General features: G+C 39.4%; 1 protein-coding gene across 1 annotated transcript; it reads right to left on the reverse strand.

The window, feature by feature from the left end:
• Nucleotides 1-1715: 1715 nt before the first annotated feature.
• On the reverse strand, nt 1716-21306 carry LRRC63 (leucine rich repeat containing 63). Its single transcript, XM_029284633.1, has 9 exons — nt 21222-21306; nt 18650-19114; nt 17723-17848; nt 14385-14497; nt 12005-12103; nt 7665-7801; nt 6291-6374; nt 4171-4410; nt 1716-1892 (listed from the first exon to the last, which is right to left on the reverse strand). Exons 1-9 carry the CDS (start codon nt 21304-21306, stop codon nt 1733-1735), a joined length of 1509 nt encoding a protein of 502 aa, XP_029140466.1. The 3' UTR covers nt 1716-1732.
• Nucleotides 21307-21765: the final 459 nt, after the last annotated feature.

The following is a 21765-nucleotide window of genomic DNA, read 5'->3' on the forward strand; positions in this document are numbered from 1 at the left end:
GCGCCCACGCATGCGTGTACCGGCCAGCCCTTTCCATGGCCCGCTGGTGAAGAGCCCATGGCCCAGGATCGGGCTGCAGCCCATACGTTGGGGACCCCTATCTTGCTATATGTATTTTTGAATGGAAACATCTAAGTTGAAGAACATACATCTGAGAAAATGGAAACATCTTAAGTTTTTTTCCAGTAAAAGACCATTACTTTCATTTAGCTGTGCAGAGTTGGCAGGGAATATAATTAAGCACTTCTCCACAGCTGCAGAAGTTTTAGACCATAGTACAAAAGTCCAAATATCAAACCTTTTCAAGATTTATCATGGTACGTAAATGGTATTTACAGCATCATGTTTTTACTTGGTAGTCAAAAGAAGCTGAATGTCTATGGAGATTCTCAGTCATCCAGGTCATGGTTGTCCCAAAGATGCTTTTTCAGGAGGCAACTGGAGTTCCTTGTTTTTCTTTGAAGACGTTTCGCTTCTCATCCAAGAAGCTTCTTCAGCTCTGACTGGATGGTGGGGAATGGACACGGCCAAGAAGGCTCCACACACATTTGCACTACTCAGGTGACCCTGAGGACACAGGTAAACCTCCAAGTGACCTCAATGACTCTTTAAAAGAATGCAAATGACCAGCCTGTCTGCAAGAAATAGAAATCCTTCCATTCCCCACCATCCAGTCAGAGCTGAAGAAGCTTCTTGGATGAGAAGCGAAACATCTTCAAAGAAAAACAGGAAAGCCTCCTAAAAATGCACCTTTGGGACAAAAGAAGCTGAAGTGTTGCTAGGATTTTCACAAACAGCTCGGATTACAGTTGGGGTAGCGGTCAAGAGATCTTTTATAAAATCAAACTTAAACTTAGACCACAGGAAGTCTACACAATGTACATGTCTGCAAACAATACTTCTATAAGCCATGCAAAACCAAGATTTATGCAAATATATTCCAAAAGCCTCGAGCATCATTGGTAGCCTCTTGTATATTGACCAAAGTATTATCTATTGCTGCATACATTACATTCTAAGTGCACTGCTGCTTACATTCGTTGGTTTGTTTTAGTTTATTTAAATTTAAATTTCAATAGCACAAAAAACTACCAGCACAAATCATGAGTAAAATGGCTGTGATTATCTTGCCTCGTACATACAGGAAGCCGTGATTCTAGATGCCTGTCATTTAGTTTGTTCTAAAGCGGGAAAATCACACCATCAAGCAACGTATCCGTACATAGTATTTTGTTTTATTATAAGGCAGAATATACAGCAGTAAAATATACAGCAGTAAAAAGTAGCATTATACCTATCAGATACATACATACATCCCTTTAATCACATATACAATCTGCCATTGTAGATTGTGCTAAGAAAAGAAGGACCCCCAAATTCTGAATACTAATTTACATTAAAAGACTTAAAATAATATTAGTCTCCATTTTTTTTTAAGTTAAAAACTGGAAATGGTGCTAGGATTTTCACAACATTGCTTACAGAGGGGGGTAGCAATAGAGAGAATGCCCAGAGTCGCTCTAGGAGGGAGATGGGCACTTTCTAAATACGATATATAAATAACTGAACTTTGAATGTCACAAGACCCCCACCAGAGGTCTGCATAATGTACACATTTTCAAAAAAAAAAAAAAGTCACTTCCATACCCAAAGCAGTGCTTGCTTGCTTGCTTGGCTTTATTCAACAGATTATTTTCACTTCGCCTGAATCTCAAATCGACATTACCATCCATCAAGTGGGCACAGCTGACTTGACAAAGGCTGTGTAGCAGTCTGGTGAGCAGGCTGAAAATTGATAAGGAAGCCTTAATCCATAAACGTTTCTATAAATGAGGATAAAACGAAAGCCTTTTCCGTACAAGGGTCCCAGGCAGCAGTCGCAGCCTGTAAAGCTGAAGGGGGAAGAAAGTAGGTCAGTGTCACATAACTAGGGAGAGCAAATTGAAGCGGATCCTTTAAACTCACTACTGAAAGTTTATGGCAGATGGGAGATTTGAACTCAAAGCGTGCTGGCATTCCTACGTGTGTATCAAGTTTCCAAGGGCAACTAAGTCCAGAGCATATTGGAATAAACAACTCTAGACACCGTCCTGGTTAGGCTGTAGAACATCTCCAAACTTTCTTAACTAAGTACAGTTATTTACTTTTGTAAGGTTTATAATATTACAGTGCTTTATCCTCTTTAGCAGGGTATAATATTACCATTAATATTACCATGCTTTTTTACCCTCTACCCTCTTTAACGGGTGCCAGCTTTCTTTGCTTGGTGTTTCCACAAAGCAGGAAATTTTAGCAAATATGTGTTACATTCCTATCTTGCCATTTAGAAGTGAAAAAGTCACTAGGAATCAAACCGGAATAAGAAGGTATGGCACCTGTCATTTATGGTTAATACTGAAGCAGAACCTGTTTGGAATCAATTACTGCACAAATATTATGCTAAGAAAGTATGAACTCACAGATGAGCTAAGAATTTTAGGTGCCAAATTCATCCCCAAAACTGGGTTCAGCTTATCCATGGATGGGTTTATCTGTGTGAATATACGGTAATATTTTTTTAAGTACCCATATATAGTATGCTGTATATTTTTCTATATAAGCCCATCTGTGGATAACCTAACCCTTGAAATTTTATTCAAAATACCATGAAAACTGCAGATCAGCTTATCCATGGGCAGCACATTTTTGGTTAAAAAAATTGAAAGTCAGCTTATCTCTGGATGGGTTTATACTCAAATATATACAGTAAATATATGGAGATGAAACCTGCTCAAAAGAATTTTCTAAGTGTGACATACAAATCTGTAGCAGAAAGAGAAGAAATCTATCAAGGACTGTTAAAATATCCCTATGCCTTCACATTGGGTTTTAGAAGAAGGCATTGGCCTATGATTGGTACCCTGGTATAGGGTTTCCTGCCTGAGCAGGGGGTTGGACTAGATCACCTCCAAGGTCCCTTCCAACTTTATTATTATTATTATTGCTTATATTTTATGCCCAAGGAACTGCTGTGGATACACAGTTTGCAATGTCAGCATTGCACACTGAAGAGCAAAGCAGACGGCTTCCATTTTGTCTCTTATGAAATGAACCAGAAATGAAACATCTTGGGTAATCAAATATGAATGCATACAGACATCTGGTCCACAGACTACTTTATTAACTCCTACTAAGATTGTCTTACGAGCTAATGTGCACTATGAAACATACTGGATATTGTATTTTTAAAGTATGCAAAGATAAAATCTGGAAACGAGAAGTGAAAGTTATAATGACCCGAGATCAATATTCAAGTCGTGCCTTCTGATGATAAATAAAATCATGCAGTTTAATTTGATGCATTTTAATTTCAGTTACAGTGTCAAACTGGAACTGAGGAGTCTCAGAGTCATTTCTTTTGTTCATTGAAAAAATGTATTTTCTGATCTTATTTGGGAACAAGTCCAATTGGATTCAATAGATCTGACTTCTGACAGGTTCACATAACAAGCTTGTTCACATAACAATAGAATTTGACTGGCTGGTGTTAACACGTTGCATAAATCCAGCTATTTTTGTTTATGAATCTAGCCAATTCTGCTTTACGCAATAAACCGTGACTAAACTCGGACTAAATATGATGTGAGAGACCATTCACAGGAATGCAATCTGAGTGGCTTTGGGGTGGCAAGATAGGATATAAATAAAAATTGTTATGATTGGTGCTGTTAGTTAACTCAAGGTGGCTATGAAGAGAAAAAAATTGGTAGAGAAAACCATGTGTATAAAGCTGAGCTCCTTGGAGGAAAAGTGGAAATAAAAATGAATGACATGAAAACATGCCTGCATTCCAAACATACATAGTCATTAAGTCACTCCTATTTATGATTTTTTTTCATTAGACCAATTTAAGACATTCTTATTATACTGTGTTTGCTTTACCCATTTGCTAAACCCTTACATTACCTCAGCCTTATTCAATAAACCATGACTTAAATAGGCGTGTGTCCATAGTCCATGACTTTAGGTATTATAGTTTATTGAATTATATCAAATGGCTGTCAATGTGGCTGCACTCTCTTCAGAACCTGGTCCTTGCTCGTTTTGGCACAGACTGGTGGTTGCCTACAAGACTTTTTTTGGGGGGGCCTGTAATTATTGGTGCCCTAGCAGTGATGGCACCTTACTTACTTGCTTATGATATTGTGAATCTCCTCTGGTAAATGATGATATAATTTCCACAGCTGGTGCTTAACGAAGCACAGGGCAGCCATGTCCGTAAGTTGCTGAGGTTGCATCAGGAAAGTCTCATTCCAGAAACAGGCATGCAAGAAGTTGTTTTCCACCAGCAGGCGGCTCAACTGAAGTTTCAGAATCCCACAAGGCAAGGAGTAAAGCAGATTTCCTTCCAAGTTCAGGTAGATGAGGCTTCTGAGAATTTAGAAAACGACACTCCACTGTTTATACATTCATCACGTCTATTTGGGGCATAGTTCTCTTGGGTGCCCAGGTAAGGGAGAACAAAATTATCTTGGCATGGAATTTTTACAGGCAACTGGGAGCTGGCAGAGCCCTTCCTTTCAGACTACACCAAGGAGCAACTGTTGTTACCTCCACTACTAGATGGCTTCCCTCCATACAAAGATAGAAAGTTAAAACTCTCTGTATGACTTTTCTCCTCACATTGTCAAGACCAGGGGTAGGCAACCTTGGCTCTTTTATGACTCGTGGACTTCAACTCCCAGAATTCCTGAGCTAGCATGGCTGGCTCAGGAATCCTGGGAGTTGAAGTCCACGAGTCATAAAAGAGCCAAGGTTGCCTACCCCTAGTCAAGACGGTGCACAGGAGAAAGTAATCTCTGCCTTTTACCTCATTAAATCTATGAATTTCTCTGTCACCAGACACAGTTGAGAAGTGCTAGGAAAAGCTACTCACAACACTCAACGGGTACCATGACAGATGGATAGCTTCTTCCCCACACAGTGAAATGAAGGAAGATTGATTAATTGGTTATATGCCATCAAGCCATCATTAAGTCCTAGAGACCATAAAATTTCTCCATGATGACCTATTCCTAACTTTTCTTTCAGATGGAAGATCTTTCAGGTCTTCCATCAGTGAAAATGGAGAAGGTGGAAGTGAAAAGGGGAGAGACAAATCAGAGTATGTGTCAATCTAGAGATGTGTGATTCCTGTCCTACTGTTTGCCAACCCTTTTTGCATCCTTTAATTCAGTGTTTTTCAGACTTGGCAACTTTGAGACATATGGTTTTCAACTTCCAGAATTCCTCAGTCAGTGTGCTGGCCGGGGAATGCTGGGAGTTGAAATTCAGACATTTTAAAGTTATCAAGTCTGAAATACACTACTTTAATTCTTAAGTGAATTATGAGAGAGTTTAACAGAGTTTCTGTTAAAAATAGAACATTTTGTCAGATTAAAAAAAAGCCTCAGCGTCAGTGAATGCTTTTTCTTAATCTGCCAGAATGCTCTATTTTAACAGCAGCCTGTGCAAAAAGTAACATGGTCCCAGGGACACTATAGTCATAAATAGCTCAAAATAGTATCATTAAGCCTAAGAAGAGTCCTGTGTCCCTTTGGCACAGTATTAGTCTTTTCTGAGATGACATATAGTAGTGGTGGCAAACCTATGGCACACGTGCCAGAGGCGGCACTCGGAGCCCTCTCTGTGGGCACACATGCTGTTGCCCCAGCCTCGCCTCCCCCATGACCCCCTCCTCACCAGCAGCCACCCTGAAGGAGAGTCGCCCCGAGCGTGGCCCACACAGAGCAGAGCAGCCAAGGTCATGGCAGCCAGGCAGCGTGGACAAGACTCTGCCTCACGCCTCATCATGCACAGTTGATGCTGCGGGGCACGGGCAGAGAGTGTGGCCACCATTGGTGCTGCAGGGCTGCCTGGGTGATCTGCGGTGAACCCTGGAGGCGGTGAGTGGCCCTGTGGGCAGGCAGGGCAGGAAACAAGGTGGGGGTGCAGCATGGGCAGGGCAGGGGGTGGAGCGGGACCAGGGCCAGTTTTTGGGCACTCAGTCTCTAAAAGGTTCGCCATCACTGACATATAGGGAGAGAAAAGCTCCAGTTAGTAGGCTTCCCACATTTAAGGCAATTCAAGAAAAGCAATGGATCTTGCTTATAAAATGGGGAAAATACTTACATGTCATAGTTGCCAAATTACAGATCTCAGCTTGTCCAACCATCACCTATGCTGGTTGGGCCTGCTGGAAACTATCCCAGCAAAATCTGGAAAACGAGAAAAACCCTCCTCTTGTCAAAACAGGAAAATCAATACAGTACCTGAGATTTTGTATTTCATTAGGTATATATTCGAGTTCATTGTAGGAAATGTCAAGACTCTGAAGATTTGGCAGGATAAACAGCCTATAAAAACAGAAAGCTTTCCTGTCACTAGTAATCTTTGAAAAGCAGTTTAGCAGAGGAAAAATCTTGTCAATCCTGTAGCCCCTTAAACACAGTTTGGTTATTCTGATATTGAGCTTCCCTCTGCTATTCTTGTGTGAATAGATGCATTTATTGGGGCATGGTTTTTTTCTTTTCATTGTACAATTCGATGCCCAGAGTCGCTAAGTCACATGGTCTCTACACTGAATAAACATTTGTGGGCCACATCATGTCATCACCCAGGTCTTTTTTTTTGAAGCTATCACAAGGTTCCTAACTGTTTATAAAGCAAAAATGTACTATAGTCAGCTTGCCTCACCCAGCCTGTTGCTTTATTCTGGAATTCATTCCTGTTCTGGCCAAAGAATATTTGCAGCAAATAGAGATGGGATATAAGATCCATCTTTCCACCTCAGCATATTTTCTCTAAAGCCAAGAATTGAAAATCTTATCTTTCTAAGGATGTCTAAAATGCCTTTTTTAAAAAGTAAATTTACAACCTTTTTATTGATATATTGAAAACTAAGGAAATAACTTCTATTAGGGCTTAAGTTTTTAATGGAACTGAGGCTCTATGCTTCAGGTCTTTCTCCAATTGTACAAACATAATTTCCTTTTTCTGCCAGAACCCAATTCTGCCAGCTTCACTTCATCTGCATCCCATGAGATAGACAGGCTTAACTCGAAGCTGTGGTGATAAACCCTAGTCCAGTGATGATGAACCTTTCAGAGACCGAGTGCCCCAAAACTGGCCCACCCACCCCCAGCCTGCCCCTGCTCTGCCCCCCGCTCTGCCCCCTGCTCCGCCCTCCCACAGGGCTACTCACCACAGATCACCAGGCGGCCTTGCAGCGCCATGGCAGCCACGCCCTCTGCCCGCACCCCGCAGCATCATCTGCATGTGATGGGGTACGAGGGCAGAGTTTTGCCCCTGCTGCCTGGCTGCCATGTGCTTGGCTGCGCTGCTCCGCATGGGCCGCGCCTGGGGGAGACTCTCCTCCGGGCAGGCTGCTGGTGAGGAAGGGGTTGCAGGGGGAGGCGGGGCTGGGGCAACAGCACGCATGCCCACAGAGAGGGCTCCGAGTGCCACCTCTGGCACCCGTGTCATAGGTTCACCACCACTGCCCTAGTCAAAACAGCTAGGCTTTTTTAAAAAGTGACTGATGATATAATAACTTACAAGAAGCCTGTGCCTCCTTGGCCCCCCCTCCCCCCATGACTTGAAAGCTTCTCTTCCATACAACTCTATTAATTAAAATTACTACACACTCAGTTGGGAGAGAAGTCAGCAAGTTGAAGGACATCGTCAAGAATTTAAGATTCCTCATATCAGAGATCTCCCCTGGGATGGATTTGATGGGGTTATTTCGGAGCTTTAGCACTTGTAAATATTTAAGATGAAACACCTGTAAAAGATAAATTGTGTGTAATGGGTTAGAAACTGCCGCAAAGGAAGTATTTTTTTAAAAAATAAATGTTGGGAAGTCTGGTTTTGTCATTGATGGGAATTCTTGTTTTCATTTTACCTTCCAGCACTTGAATTTAAGACTATGATTACAGTACTTTTCTCTTCCTCCTGATGTTTTTTTCATAGATAGAGGCTTATTTCCAAGAAACTTCATCGCAAGGCAATGGTTAGGTGGGGGAACACTGTTCTTCAACTGAGTCAGATTTTACCTCTTCTTGATATTGTCATTAACTACAGGGACAGCTAGATGGCTGTGTTAAAGCTCTATTCAACAGGCCTTGAGCTGACAGAGAATTATGATAAGAAGGGCAGCAATTAGAGCTTTTCTTGCCATTTTAATGCAGCAAAGGATTGGTGGATTGCCCCTTCTTCTATTTGTCTATCTACAGGAGTTTGTCCACCATGACTATTTCCACTAACTTCTCATGGACTGGACTCAGTTACACCTGTACTGTAGGCCTCCAAAAATGCATCAGCTATGAAAGTCAGCTAGTTTCATGTCTTTCTCCCTTCCTTTCAATGATTGCATACATTTTGCTGATTCTGATATCTCTTTGGTCTATGGCCATCTTGCAGAGATAGATAGATAGATAGATAGATAGATAGATAGATAGATAGATAGATAGATAGATAGATAGATAGATAGATAGATAGATAGATAGATAGATAGATAGATAGATGATAGGTAGGTAGGTAGGTAGATAGATAGATAGATGATAGATAGATGATAGATAGATAGATAGATAGATAGATAGATAGATAGATAGATGATAGATAGATAGATAGATAGATAGATAGATAGATAGATAGATAGATAGATAGATAGATAGATAGATAGATAGATAGATAGATAGATAGATAGATAGATGACTTAAGGGTTGGGGCTGAACTGAAGGCTACATCATGAGCTCATGTTATAAAAAATGAGTTACCAGGTTATGTTTCTGCTGTTGTTGGACAAGAAGAGGATGACCCCGACAAATACTTTACTGTTTCCCACAGCATGGTGAGAAAAACCAGGGCTTTTTTCTCTCTCATAGAACACCCAGAACTGAGTTCCGGCACCTTTTTTGGATGGAACCTTGTAGGGTAGGCAAGGCGGGTTGTATGACGTGTGTGAGTTCCAGCACCTTTTTTTTTTTTTTTTTTTACAAAAAAAGCACTGAGAAAAACCATCTACTTTTCTGTGCAAAACCCTGAATGTAATACATCCCAGGAAATATATTTCTTAGTAATAATTAACCAGAACTATTTGAACTCTGGCTCCAATTACTCTCCCTTGTCAAACCAGGGCCAAGTTCATTCAGCAATTTGGCTAGTTCCACAGGCAATAGGATTAATTAATAAATGGGCTACCCTGTTATATGAACACAGACAAATCAGAAAATCAATCACTCTTATTTTTGTTTCCTTGAGCCTGCTGACTCAATTGATGGCAATAACCACATTGGTGGCCTAATGTCAGTGTTATTCACATACCGTATTTTTCCGTGTATAAGACGCTATTTTTTCCTGCAAACACCCTGTTGAAAAATCAGGTGCGTCTTATACAAATGCAGCGTCTTATACACGAAAAAATAATGGTAACCTCCACAGCCCAGGGCATGCCTGTGTGGGTTCTTTGCATGCCGCTGCCATGCCACCTGGTGCAGGAGGATATCGCTGGCCCGAGATGCCACCTGGCTGGGGAGAAAGCCAGCCTGAGATGCCGCCTGGTGCTGGAGGATCGCACTGCCCCAAGGATGCCGCCGGTCCCACTGAAGCCGCCTTCTATGACCTGTTTTTCACCGGTGCAGTTCAGGCTGAAGCTGCAAGAATACAGTGATTGATGGCCGAGGGGGTGGGTGGGACTAAGCCCTCAGAGCGCCATCTGATTGGAGGAAGTCGCCTCCCTTGTGTGAGGGCATGGCCACTTGTTTTACTGCCACTAAAGATGTGGTTTGTTTAATATTTAAAATGTTGGTTTCTGAATTTTTGTTTAGAAAATTGGGGGCCGTCTTATACAATATAAATTAAATTATAGACGGAAAAATACGGTAAATGAAGTTGGATACCACGTTTTAACATCAAAAGGACTGCATAGTGAAGAATGACATAACTGTTATTTTCCTTTCTTTTCCTAATAGAGCAAGGGTGTCAAACAGCCGGCCCGCAGGCTGGTTGCAGCATACGGAGACTGCGATCCAGCATTGCAAAAAAAGTCGTGATATGTCGCAACACGTCATGTGACGTGGCGAGTTTGACACCCGTGTAATAGAGGTTCATAAGGCAGATAGGAATATGGCAATAATCATGATGGGAGATTATGAGGCCAAGATTTAGCTGATAGGATATAATGGAAAGAGTGGGTTTTCAGAATGTTGTACATGATAAAATTACATGTCTTGGCAACAATGGAAAAGACAGAGCAGAAAAGGAATAAACTGAAAATAAAGCCAAGGCAAAGATTGTGAGCTACTCAACAGAGTAGGTGGCAAAGTTATTGACATATACCTTAACAGCAATCATGGAAAGAATTGACAGGTGATGAAAAGTTTGGATAGCACAGATAAGAAATCCTGAGCAAGGATAATTATGAGTCAAGGAAATATGTCATTTTTTTCTCAACCTGATCCCTTCCAGCTTTTCTGGATATTGCCCAAGGTTCCCCAATCAATGATGATGGTGACTGGATTGAAATCTGTCTTAGAGGCAATGGGGATAGAATGGAGCTGGCATTCAAATGTAAAGAATTGATTATTTAAAACACTGTTTTAGGGAGGATCAGCCCTTAATATGCTCCATAAAATTCACCATATGCTACAGATGGCAGGCATACAACTTTCTCTGAGCTGAGGGCCATGCTTAGACTACATTCCCCAAATTAAAGGATGGGATCAAAACTGTTTTGTTTCATTTACATTTAAAAGTAATTAAATATAGTTCTTCAGTCAAATTAAAATATAACAATGTTTGAAAGTATCTAGAGTTTGTTTATGCAGCTTTGGACTTCCGGTTCTGCACATACAGTTGAATGCCCTGGGCCTTTTGCCACCTCAAACAGTGAGGTGTCTTGGGCCAAAACTGGATCTAAAAAAAAGGAAGCCATTGGATACAGATTTCTGACAACAAAAAGAGGATATATGGAAAATATATGAAAAAAAAACCCTGTGAGAAGCACATATTGTTGGAAAGTTATGATATATGTGTGGAGTAGAAATATAGGTGTCCAGGAAGAACAGCTAAGTGTAGCTAAGGAAGACTATCAGGCAGTATATTTTGAAAAGCATACATGTGAGAATACTATGCAGAAGGAGAAAAGATTTGAACCCAGACAGTCCTAAAAGCATAGGCCGAAAAGACTGCATGATGAGCTTAAGTTGTTTGTCTCCTGTGCAATAAAGTTAGTGCTAGAAATTATTCTCTGGATTTTAATCTTTGGCACTTGGTCTGGAATCTGGATATGGTCTACCAGCTCCTTACTGGTAGATTCCTCTGCTTCTTTACTTTGTCACCCACATACTAGGAAAGCAAAGGCCTTTCTCTTTCCCTTGCATTGCTAGGCCTCTGAGGACATACAGTTTCTGTATGAGGAAACAATATGGAAGCACAACATTGAAAAGGACCTTAGAGGTTTTGTAGTTTGTCTTCCTGCTCAGGGCACAAGATGGCTTGCTCACAATGACCTTTCCTCAGCCACCCGACATAGCTGGAGGGCACCAGGTTGGGAAAGCTACACTTGTACATAGTTATGCCTTATCAGAGAGCTAAGAAGATGCAGCAGTAAAGACATTAGAGTGGAACTGGAAATACCCAAGTGCAAATCTTACATTACCACGGTGCACACTCACTCTGAAGTATATCATTGACAGCTCCATCTATCTCACAAAGTGAGAAAATAAAGTGAGGGGGAAATTCCATATATACCATTTATGCTCATAGAGGAAAGCTCACATAAAAAAAATATACAATGAAATAATTTTTCAACGTGTGGTTACGATCAATTCAAACCAAAGAATAGTAATTTCTAAACATCTAGCAAATCAGTGAGGAATATATCACAAGGGCTGTGGGTCTTTATGTAAGGTCACAGTTATGTTTATGGGTTATACAACAAAAGCTTATCTAATATACATTTTTGAAAAGCACATATTACACTCACCTCTGGTGGAAAGCAATCCAAATGATTATATGACAAGTTTAGGTACAACAAGAAATCAGACAAAGGCAAGAGGTCAGGAACCTGAGAGAGAAAATGTGCCTAAAAATTATCAAGCAAAAAAAAATAATCAAATTAATGTTTATTTTAAAAACGAATAGGGATTTGTCAGAGTTTAGACTTCAAGATTTGAACATATCCATATAAAGATGCATCAACAGAACCTGTTTCTTAAACTAGATGATGGAGTTTCAGGGAATTTGCTGGTTACCAGTCCCAATGAATTTTGAGTGTGTGTTTCTTTGAGTCAGTCTTGACTCCTAGTAACTACTTGGCAAGATTTTAGAAATGGTTTGCCATTGTTTTCTTCCTAGGGCTGAAAGAGAGTGACTGGCTCAAGGTCACTCTGCTCGTTTCTGTGTCTAAGGTGGGCCTGGAACTCACAGTGACCCGGTTTCTAATCTGGTACCTTAACCACTACATCAAACTTGCTTTGCACTAAAGCTAAATGTGTGGGAGATCTGGAATTATAATCACCTCCCACCCCCTTTTTTGTTTAATAGCCCCTTGATACTATAATACTCTAAACAATAAAATAGTTATCGGAGAAAAATTATTTCATCATTTCCTCTCACTCCTAAAATTAACGAACCAGACACTAACAATAATAGGACTGTGAGTAGCATGCATGTTTGAGAGAAAGAAAGGGATACAAATATAATATGCGAACTTATCTATTACTTATAAAAATATAAATTTTGCATTCCTCTCTCCTGCCATGTAATGATCGCCTGGTTTTTTGCAGACCAGATACCGTCCCCCTACTATTATGGTTTTATGCTATATATAAATCGGGCCCTATGATTTGTTCAATGAATTGTGATTTGAAGGGGGGGAAAAGAGGTTGCCTGCCACACACACCCCTTCATGTGACCGCACTGCAATATCCTGTGGTCCTGTGACTGCAATTTGCAACATTTTTTGACAGTTTCTGGTGATTTTTTTGTCACTTTCCAACAAAGAAATGCCCATTTGGGAGAATGGATTTACTTAATGACCATGTGTGCTTTTTAACACCAGTGTGATTTACTTAACAACCACAGTGACTTGCTTTATGACTATTGTAAAAATGGTTGTGAATTGACTGCAACAACTCTCAACCAAAATTGCAGGATCAATTGTGGTCATTAAGTGAGGACTACCTGTAAAATGTATATGTATTATAAGTCATCTCCCACAAAATCTGCCAGACGCTTGCTTGAGGCTTAGTCCTTTTCCTGAACTAGATGGACACTATTTTGGAACTGTAGAAGCCAGAGTAGGAAACCACAATAAACCTTGGTTTTAAATTCTGGTTTCCACAAATCCAAATCCCAGTTAGGGACTGGAAACTACACATTATATCTCAGCAAGCCTCCACATCTGGTTAACAAGCCAAGGATGACAAGAAGGAAGTAGATAATAGCACCCATGACTGTCAACTCTTTATAATAGATAGGTGATATTTTCCCCCATGCCCTCACTCGGATGAACACTTAATTTCCCCAGCTCTGTCTCATTTCTCATCTTTTCTCATCTTCTCATCTTTCCTACTATCTTCTCCTATTGGTTTCTTATGATTTATCAATTGTTTGTAATTTATGATTAATGATTATTATGATCTGTGACATTACTTGCTGTTTATATGCATACTGTGAACTTATGTGCTTATCACACTTAGCCAATAACTGTTCTATTCCATTCCATTCCATTCCATTCTATTCTATTCTATTCCATTCCATTCCATTCCACTCCACTCCATTCTATGATAGATAGATAGATAGATAGATAGATAGATAGATAGATAGATAGATAGACAGACAGACAGACAGACAGACAGACAGACAGACAGACAGACAGACAGATAGATAGATATCATCTTTACTGTGGCTTATTGTGTTTTGTAAATAAAGCCGTTGTGTTGTACATGATAGTGTTGAATTTTTAATGAGAGAATCCAAAGTTCAATCCTTGCTCATCTGTTAAGATCAGAGGGCAGTTCTGTGCAGCCTAACTTTCCGTGAAGATTTTTGAGGTGATAAATGGAAATTTCATCAGAAAACGTTACTTTGTGTCTTGTGAAAATGGGCAGAGAAAGGGTAATAGGATTATATTGTATAAAAATTAACATATGGCCTTACAAAATAGAGTATTTATTTATTAGCCATATGCAAAATCTTTTCTATGTTTCTTCTAAACCAGCAATTCTAAACCAGCAATTCTAGACATGACCTGGTGGTTTCTGGAAAAGAAAGTGATTATGATTCCAATTATTACCAAATCATAAAACTAGTATAGAAAATACATTTTCAAGAGAGTACACTTATCTGTTTGGGGACTATACCTTAAGACTGAGTGCAGTTTTTCTATGCATGATGCAGAACAGAACCGCCATTTCAGCCTTGTCTACCAATTCACTGTCCTTATCTATGGCACTTAACTCAGTCTGGTATCCAGCTCCAGAAACAAATGATTTAATAAAATGCATTTCTTCTTTTAATTCTGCAATAAACATAATAAAGGGTATTAGGCAATATACATATATATATATAAATATACAGGAAGTTTTTCAGACAGACCGGTCTGATTGATTACACCTTGACATTTTAACTGCTATACTGCAGTTTTACTTTTTACAATATCTTTTGCCTTGCAGCCCCCCAACTAGGGGCATTAAGCAGGCTCAAGTCGCAACTGCGAAACATTTAAATCCAAATTTCTTTTTCTGACAAAGAGTTAAAGAATTAAATTGGGAGACTAAGATGGCCAACTGAAGAGAGCAGAACGAGCTCGAAATGGCCATCTTAGTCTCCCAATTTAATTCTTTAACTCTGTCAGAAAAAGAAATTTGGATATATAAATATATATAAAACAGGCAAGGAGAGAATACAGATATTCCTTGACTTACGATCATTTGGATCGTTTGACATTATGATGGTGCTAAAAAAAAAAGTGACTTATGCCCAATCTTCATACTTACAATTCTTTCAGGGTCCCCATGGTCACGTAATCAAAATATGGGCGCTTGGCAGCTGGCAAGTGTATTTATACTGGTTGCAATATACTAGAGCCATGTGACGGCTGATTATGACCTTCCCAGCCTGTTTCTCACAAGCAAAGACCATGGAGGAAACTGGATTTGGTTAATGATGATGTGATTCACTTAACAGATGTGATGGTTTGCTTAATACGCAGGGCAAAAAGGTTTTAAAATCAGGCACGGCTCAGTTAACAACCACATCACTTAGTGATGGAATTTCTGGGCTCAATTGAGATCATAAGTTGGAGATTACCTGTATATAAACTAAGGTTAGTGTGGGCATTGGAGGTGATGTTTGAAATTCTTCCCTGTTCCCTTTTCAGGTTTTCAGTCCACACACGACTATTTATTTATTTATTTATTTATTTAAAACACTTATGTATGCACCCATCTTAAAACCAATTCTGGGCAGCTTATAATCCATAAAACAATAAATAACCTTTATAAAACAAAAACAAATGATAAAATTAAAAAAAACCAGAAGAAAACATGGGCATGAAACCCACAATTCTCATCTTGCTCTGACTTCCCCCTATCCCAGCACTTGGGGAAAGAGTCAGTTCTCTCCAAAAAAATGAAAGGGGAGGGGGCCTCTCTATCTCTGTGGGGAGGGTGTTTCTTAGGGTAGGGGCTGCAATGGAAAAGGTACACTACTGAGAACTCACAAGATGATAGTATTTAAGGGAGGGGCCCTGGAGCATGCCTATCCTATGTTCTTTGATGGGATGGGCAGATACCCTCAAAGAGAGGTGATCCCACAGATAATTTGGTCCTCTGCCATGTAGGGATAAGGCATAAAAAATGTAATGTGTTGCTCTCCCAAACTAATTTTTTCTGAAGTCATATTTGGAAGAAGCTAATAGGATGGGTTGTTCCAACTTTACCCTCCCATTGATATGACAGCTGTAGAAATGTACTTACTTTGAAAGAGTCATATGCTTTAAAACAAATACTTTGCACTCAAACGAGGCTTTTTCAAACTTGGAACATTTCCAGAATAGTTGAAATAATTTTGGAATGCTTTTAATCAAGTGGGAACAGATGTTTAGAAAATGAAACGATACATTTCAAACTCATAACATTTCAAAATCAAAACCTTTTTTTTTTGCATCCCAGTGATATAATTATTAGCTAACAGCACTGACAAGTTTCTCTTGTCAGAGGATTAACGTTTGATCGTAATTGGATATTTAGTAGGGTTTGTGATAGTCATCTCAATTTGAAAGCTGCTCAGTCTGACTTCAAAAGAAAAGAGGCCTCTCTAAAGAGAGCCAAAGATTAATTTTTCCAGAATTTTGCAAGCTGGTTGAGAGCAAAGTTGAGCAGCTCTACCTGGCATATTGATCAGCTGTTCTGCAGTTAGCAGCACCACACAGCAGTGGCAATGGAGCCAGCAGACTGATTTTTAAATGTTTATCCCACACCACTGTCTATAATGCTGGGAAAGATAGAAAGAAACAGAGGATGACCAGCAGCAAGGTGGATGAAGTCAGTTATGGTAGCAATGGATGCATTGCTGGAAGATCTGAAGGACCAGGTTAAGGACAAAGAACCCTGGAGAAAATCTATGTATTGGATTGCGAAGAGTTGACACTGACTGACTTGATGGCACACAATAAATCATCAGCTCTTGCAAAACATGAGCTTCTGATATTGTTGATGATGCACTCATGAAGCAACATCATCCTGGATTTGTAAACATTTTCTTGCTCACTGGACAAATTATTCGCCACTCCCTCCAGGTCATGTTTCAACCCAGAGAAGGCTTTACAGGCTTCTATAAGTTGATGGTTTTATAAATATACCCTCCCTTGCAACTGTCCCAGGTAACCATTCGCTGTGGCTTCACAAGGCTTGCTAATAGACCGCCATAGTGAATAGAAATTTTTTTAGGCCTTTGCATTTGTAAATGGCTTAATTTGTTAAAGGGACATCAAACTGTTTACTCAGGCAGGAAGAGTTTAGCAATATCCATGACAGGGAGTAGAGAATGAACTGTGTCCCTTTGCTTTCTTCAGAGAAACAGTGCAGGGGAAACAGAATGAAATGGGGACTTTGTATTGGATTTGGAAGGGGAGCAGATGGGAGAATGCATGCAGGGCTGTTCCCCCCCCCCCAAAAAAAAAAAGATGTGGCAATACAAACAACAGAAATGGGCCAGAAACAATCCTATTTATTCCCTCAACAGTGCTACACATACTTCTCTTTTGGGACATTTCTTTATCATACAAAATATAATGTATGATACGAAAGAGAAAAGGGTTGTAAACCGTTGTGAGACTAAGGGGACAGCTGTGCAAATTGTCCTGAATTCAGTGTATTATTAATTCAAAGAAGTGGTTTCCATCACGTGACAGGACCTTGGCGTGGTTCATTTACTTTTGGCATACTTGGTGAAAGTAGCTGTGGTGGTTTGCACATGATGTTTTATGATTTTGCAAGTTGTAAATCTCTAGGCAATTATGGCTCATTCAATAAGCCATGGCTACAATCAAGTAGTTGCGTAATGCAATGTATAAATCAGCCAATGTGCTTATGTTTAATGATATGAAAGAGAGGGTTTAATCATGGATCCATGGATTTGGCTGGTTAGTACACCCTTTCAAGTCACTACCGCCACAGACTATAAAAACAAATTATACCTTCATAGAGCATGCTCTGTTTTCTCATTCCCTTTTCCATATCCAGCATGATCTGTTCCTCATCCTGCACGATCTGTTCTTCATCCCACATACTCTTTTGAACTTTTTTGATCCTTTGACTTTTTTCTGAAAAATATCATCAGTCCAACTATGGTTGGTTCATTCATAAAGAAGAGAAATCCTTGCAGCCATTTATCTGCCTTTGAATGTGTATCTGCCATTCGCAGTACAATCCCAAGTAAGTGAGTATAAGGAATTTAAAAATAGGTTTGCTATCCAAGATGCATTCAGGGAATGTATTGCTGTGTGGTACCCTCCTATGTTTGGAATTGCTTGCTTCTAATGATCAAGAAAGAAAGAAATATTTTATACTGGCATCTGAGAGATTACTGTTATGCCTAATTAGTGTTTGCTGTAGTCAATTTAAACATGGTTTATTTATAACTCAACAGAAGTCATGCAGCCCAGGAAGGCTGGTATATATTTCATTTAATTAGTTCTTGAATGTATCATACTGTATTTTTACCATTTTAGGAACTAGTATATCCCATGTGTTTTACAAGTGAGGATTTACAACAAAATGCCATATTATGTTGGTGGCCTGTAATAGGAGTAAAGCAAGATTCCATATATACTGAACTGAGGAAAAAAAAGAATTTCTCCTAATGTCTTCAGCCTTTCACCCACCCACTTTGCACTATGACAGCTCAGCGTTCACATAAGAATATTCTTAGAATCCCAAAACCGAGTTCTATTCCCTTCCCACTCATAGAAATTCCTTGGTTGACTTTGAGCCAGTCATTCAACCAAGCCTACTTCATAGGGTTGCTTCTGAATGGATAAAATGAAGAGAGACCCCCTCCCCCTCCCCTCCCCCTCCCCTTTCTCCTCTAAAACAAACCCAAACTTGGGAAATGGAATCAGTACCTTGAGTTTCCAGTTTTCTATCAGACTTGCTCAGTTCTAAGTATATGGTGGCAACTTTCTCTGGACCTTTCATCTCTTTAGCAATCAGCTGTTTACTGAAGACTTCATAGTTACAATGAGAAATGAATGGCTTTTTAGGGACAGGTTTCTGGATTACAGAACGGAGAGGAGAGGTTACCATAGTCACACCGCTCACCACAAAATCTGGTGATAACTGAAATGGGTACTCTCTCGCTGTAGGAAGCTGTAACCGAATAGGGATACGACGGTTTTGCATTGGGAAACTAGGGGGACCAGTCAAATGGACAGGGATAACAAAGTTCCTGTTAACAGGGCCTGGAACCTGGACACCAACATCATCGTCTGGAAAGCACAAAGAAATGGGTTGGCTCTTTTCAGGCTGAGGAGGCTGGCTGTCGACATCTCCAAGCACTTTTTCGGGCTCTTTCTCTTTTTCACCAGCACCTGTTTTGTAGAAACAAATATGACAGATGACAAAAATAAAACAACGCAACATCAGAATTAGACACCTGTAAACTGAATGTATATTTGCTATGTATCTATAAACTTTATAACTAAAATAAAAATGTATTGTTTAGAGAAAGCTTATAATACAATTATTTATGAAATTCTATTTATGAAATTTATTTGCCACCCATCTCATATCCAATGATTTTCATTATGAAACTTAATAAATCTAATTAGCATTGCAATGTTTCACCCCAGTATTGGTGTGATAAGAGTGGTATACCATATATGGAAATAAAGCATGCATGAGAATAAATTGAGTGCTTAGTGAAAGATTCAACAGAGACAAGGATGTATGAAGTTCTCTTGGTCATTTAATTTATTCATGAATAAATGTATGATTGTCATGAAGTCAGAGATATATAGTTTGAGGATGTGAATATATGTATGTTTTTAGATAATGCTACCTTATTTACCAAGAACACAAAGACTTGCAGAGAATGTTAGAAAATATGATACAAAGAGCAGATGGATTCAAAAATTAATTATGAGAGACAAGACCATTGAGTTAAACATGAAAAATGATGACAACCTACAGATAAATGTCTATGGAGATTTTCAGTCATCCAGGTCATAGTTATCCCAAAGGTGCTTTTTCACGAGGCAACTGGACTTTCTTGTTTTTCTTTGAAGACATTTCACTTCTCATCCAAGAAGCTTCTTCAGCTCTGATTGGATGGTGGGGAATGGAAGGATTTATACTCCTTGCAGACAGGCTGGTCATTTGCATTCTTTTAGAGAGTCGTTGATGCCACCTGGAGGTTTATCTGTGTCCTCAAGGTCACCTAAGTGGTGCAAATGGGTGTGGATTCTTGGAACTGTTGAAAGGACTGTGTTGTAGACTGAAGGTAGATGATGTCGTATCCCTCCCCCTCTATTGGGAGAGGGCTGTTCAGTTTTGACATAGATGGCCTCTTTGATCCCTCTTTCAAACCAGCGGTCCTCTCTGTTCAAAATGTGGACTTGTGAAAAAGCATCTTTGGGACTACAGATATATGGTGAAAAAGTAGAGAAAGATGATCATATAACTCAGCAGAATGTTTACTAAAGAAGAGAGAATAAATGGATATATTAGAAAATCTGGAAATGCTAGTAAAAAAGGAGTAGATACTGTAGTATGTGATTAATTGCAAGGAAGGAGTTTTTGCTGAACAATGTGAAAATGGTGATGTGTACAAATGTAACCCACTTTATTATATGGAAGTCAGAGCAGGATTTGTCAAGAGAGACCTAAAAATAAGTTGAATGCAATGGGAACGGGGCACATAGGATGTGCATGTTGGTAAGATGCTGTACAACCAAGAATGAATATGGGATGAATTAAAAACAGAAGGACCAGTCCCAAAATATTATGTTTGTGATAGTATAATGAATGGGAATTGAATTCTAAGTCAAATACAGTATATGCCAAAAGGGAAAGACAAGAAAAAAAAAGTTGATGGCTGGGTGGTATTGATCAGATTTCAAGAAGAAAATTTACAGAATAGAATTCAGTATCTAAAGCAATGTATGGATCCAGCAGAAACAAGAATGATTTGTAAGCCTGGAAAGAAGTAGAGAGATTCAGAATGCTGTCAGTGAAAACTAGATTAAATTCTGTTTCTGTTTTTTTAACTTTCCCCCTTTAATTTCTTTGGCATATTAAGGCCTTTCTGCAAAAAACTGCTTACACTGAAAAAGAATGGAGTGTTGAGGAAAAGTTCTGACTATGCTCACTACAAACAAGATTTTCTTTTAAGGAAACCATGAGAAGTGGTAGGATTCATCCAGTTCGCACCACTTCGGCAGAACCAGTAGCTAATTTTTTGTTGCCCAGGCCCAGAACGGACTTCCGGAAGCAGCATCCACACAAAGAACCGGTTGTTCACATATTTGAATCCCACCACTGCCACTGAGTCATAAATCATCATCTACTTATCATAGCACAGGGTCAGCCACAGTCAACACTGTGTGCCCACACCTGAGTTATACATCAGCTTTTGGAAAAGCAATACAATAAAGAGTAATGCTATACGTAAGTAAACCTTGAACAAAACTACCTTACCTTTAGTGCATTTTTTCTTTGGAATATATGGTTCAGGTTCCATCTTTGGAGACAAAGGTCTCCGGAGCAACTGAAGCTGAGACATGGTTTTACGTTTGTTAAATCTGTAGTATGTCAAGAGATAAAATAGCGATAAAGAAAATTTTAAAATAAATCAAAACAACTAACAATCTGAAAGAAGATTAAAGGAAGCACCAAAGAGATAGAAAATTATAAACAAATAAAACTTCCAATTAAAAAAAATGTTAAACAAATTGCTTAGAAAAAAATCTTTCTCCTTGGTCCTTTATAAAAAAAAGATCAGACAACAAATATCAAGACTCCATTGCTGGAAATCAAAGTAATTACAACTTAATTTCCTTCTTCCCTTTCCCCTTCTCCCCTTCTCCCTCCCTCCCTCCCTCCTTCCTTCCTTCCTTCCTTCCTTCCTTGAGGCAAATAGTATACGTGCATGTGAAGGAATCCTCCAGTAACTTCATTCCTCTTGTTTTGAACCTCTGTATGTATTTCCCAGTTATAATTGTCCAACCCATTTGATCTACTT

This window comes from Protobothrops mucrosquamatus, unplaced genomic scaffold, assembly GCF_001527695.2.
Source record: "Protobothrops mucrosquamatus isolate PMUCROS unplaced genomic scaffold, P.Mucros_1.0 scaffold778, whole genome shotgun sequence".
Lineage (NCBI taxonomy): Eukaryota > Metazoa > Chordata > Lepidosauria > Squamata > Viperidae > Protobothrops > Protobothrops mucrosquamatus.

Excerpts from the sequence above, each read along its gene's own strand:
- LRRC63 (XM_029284633.1), bottom strand. The coding sequence starts at position 21,306 with ATGTCTCAGCTTCAGTTGCTCCGGAGACCTTTGTCTCCAAAGATGGAA. Across the intron at positions 19,115-21,221 it reads AAAGAAAAAATGCACTAAAG|GTGCTGGTGAAAAAGAGAAA; the intron begins GTAAGGTAGTTT and ends TCTACAAAACAG. Across the intron at positions 12,104-14,384 it reads AAACTGCACTCAGTCTTAAG|GCACATTTTCTCTCTCAGGT; the intron begins GTATAGTCCCCA and ends GATAATTTTTAG.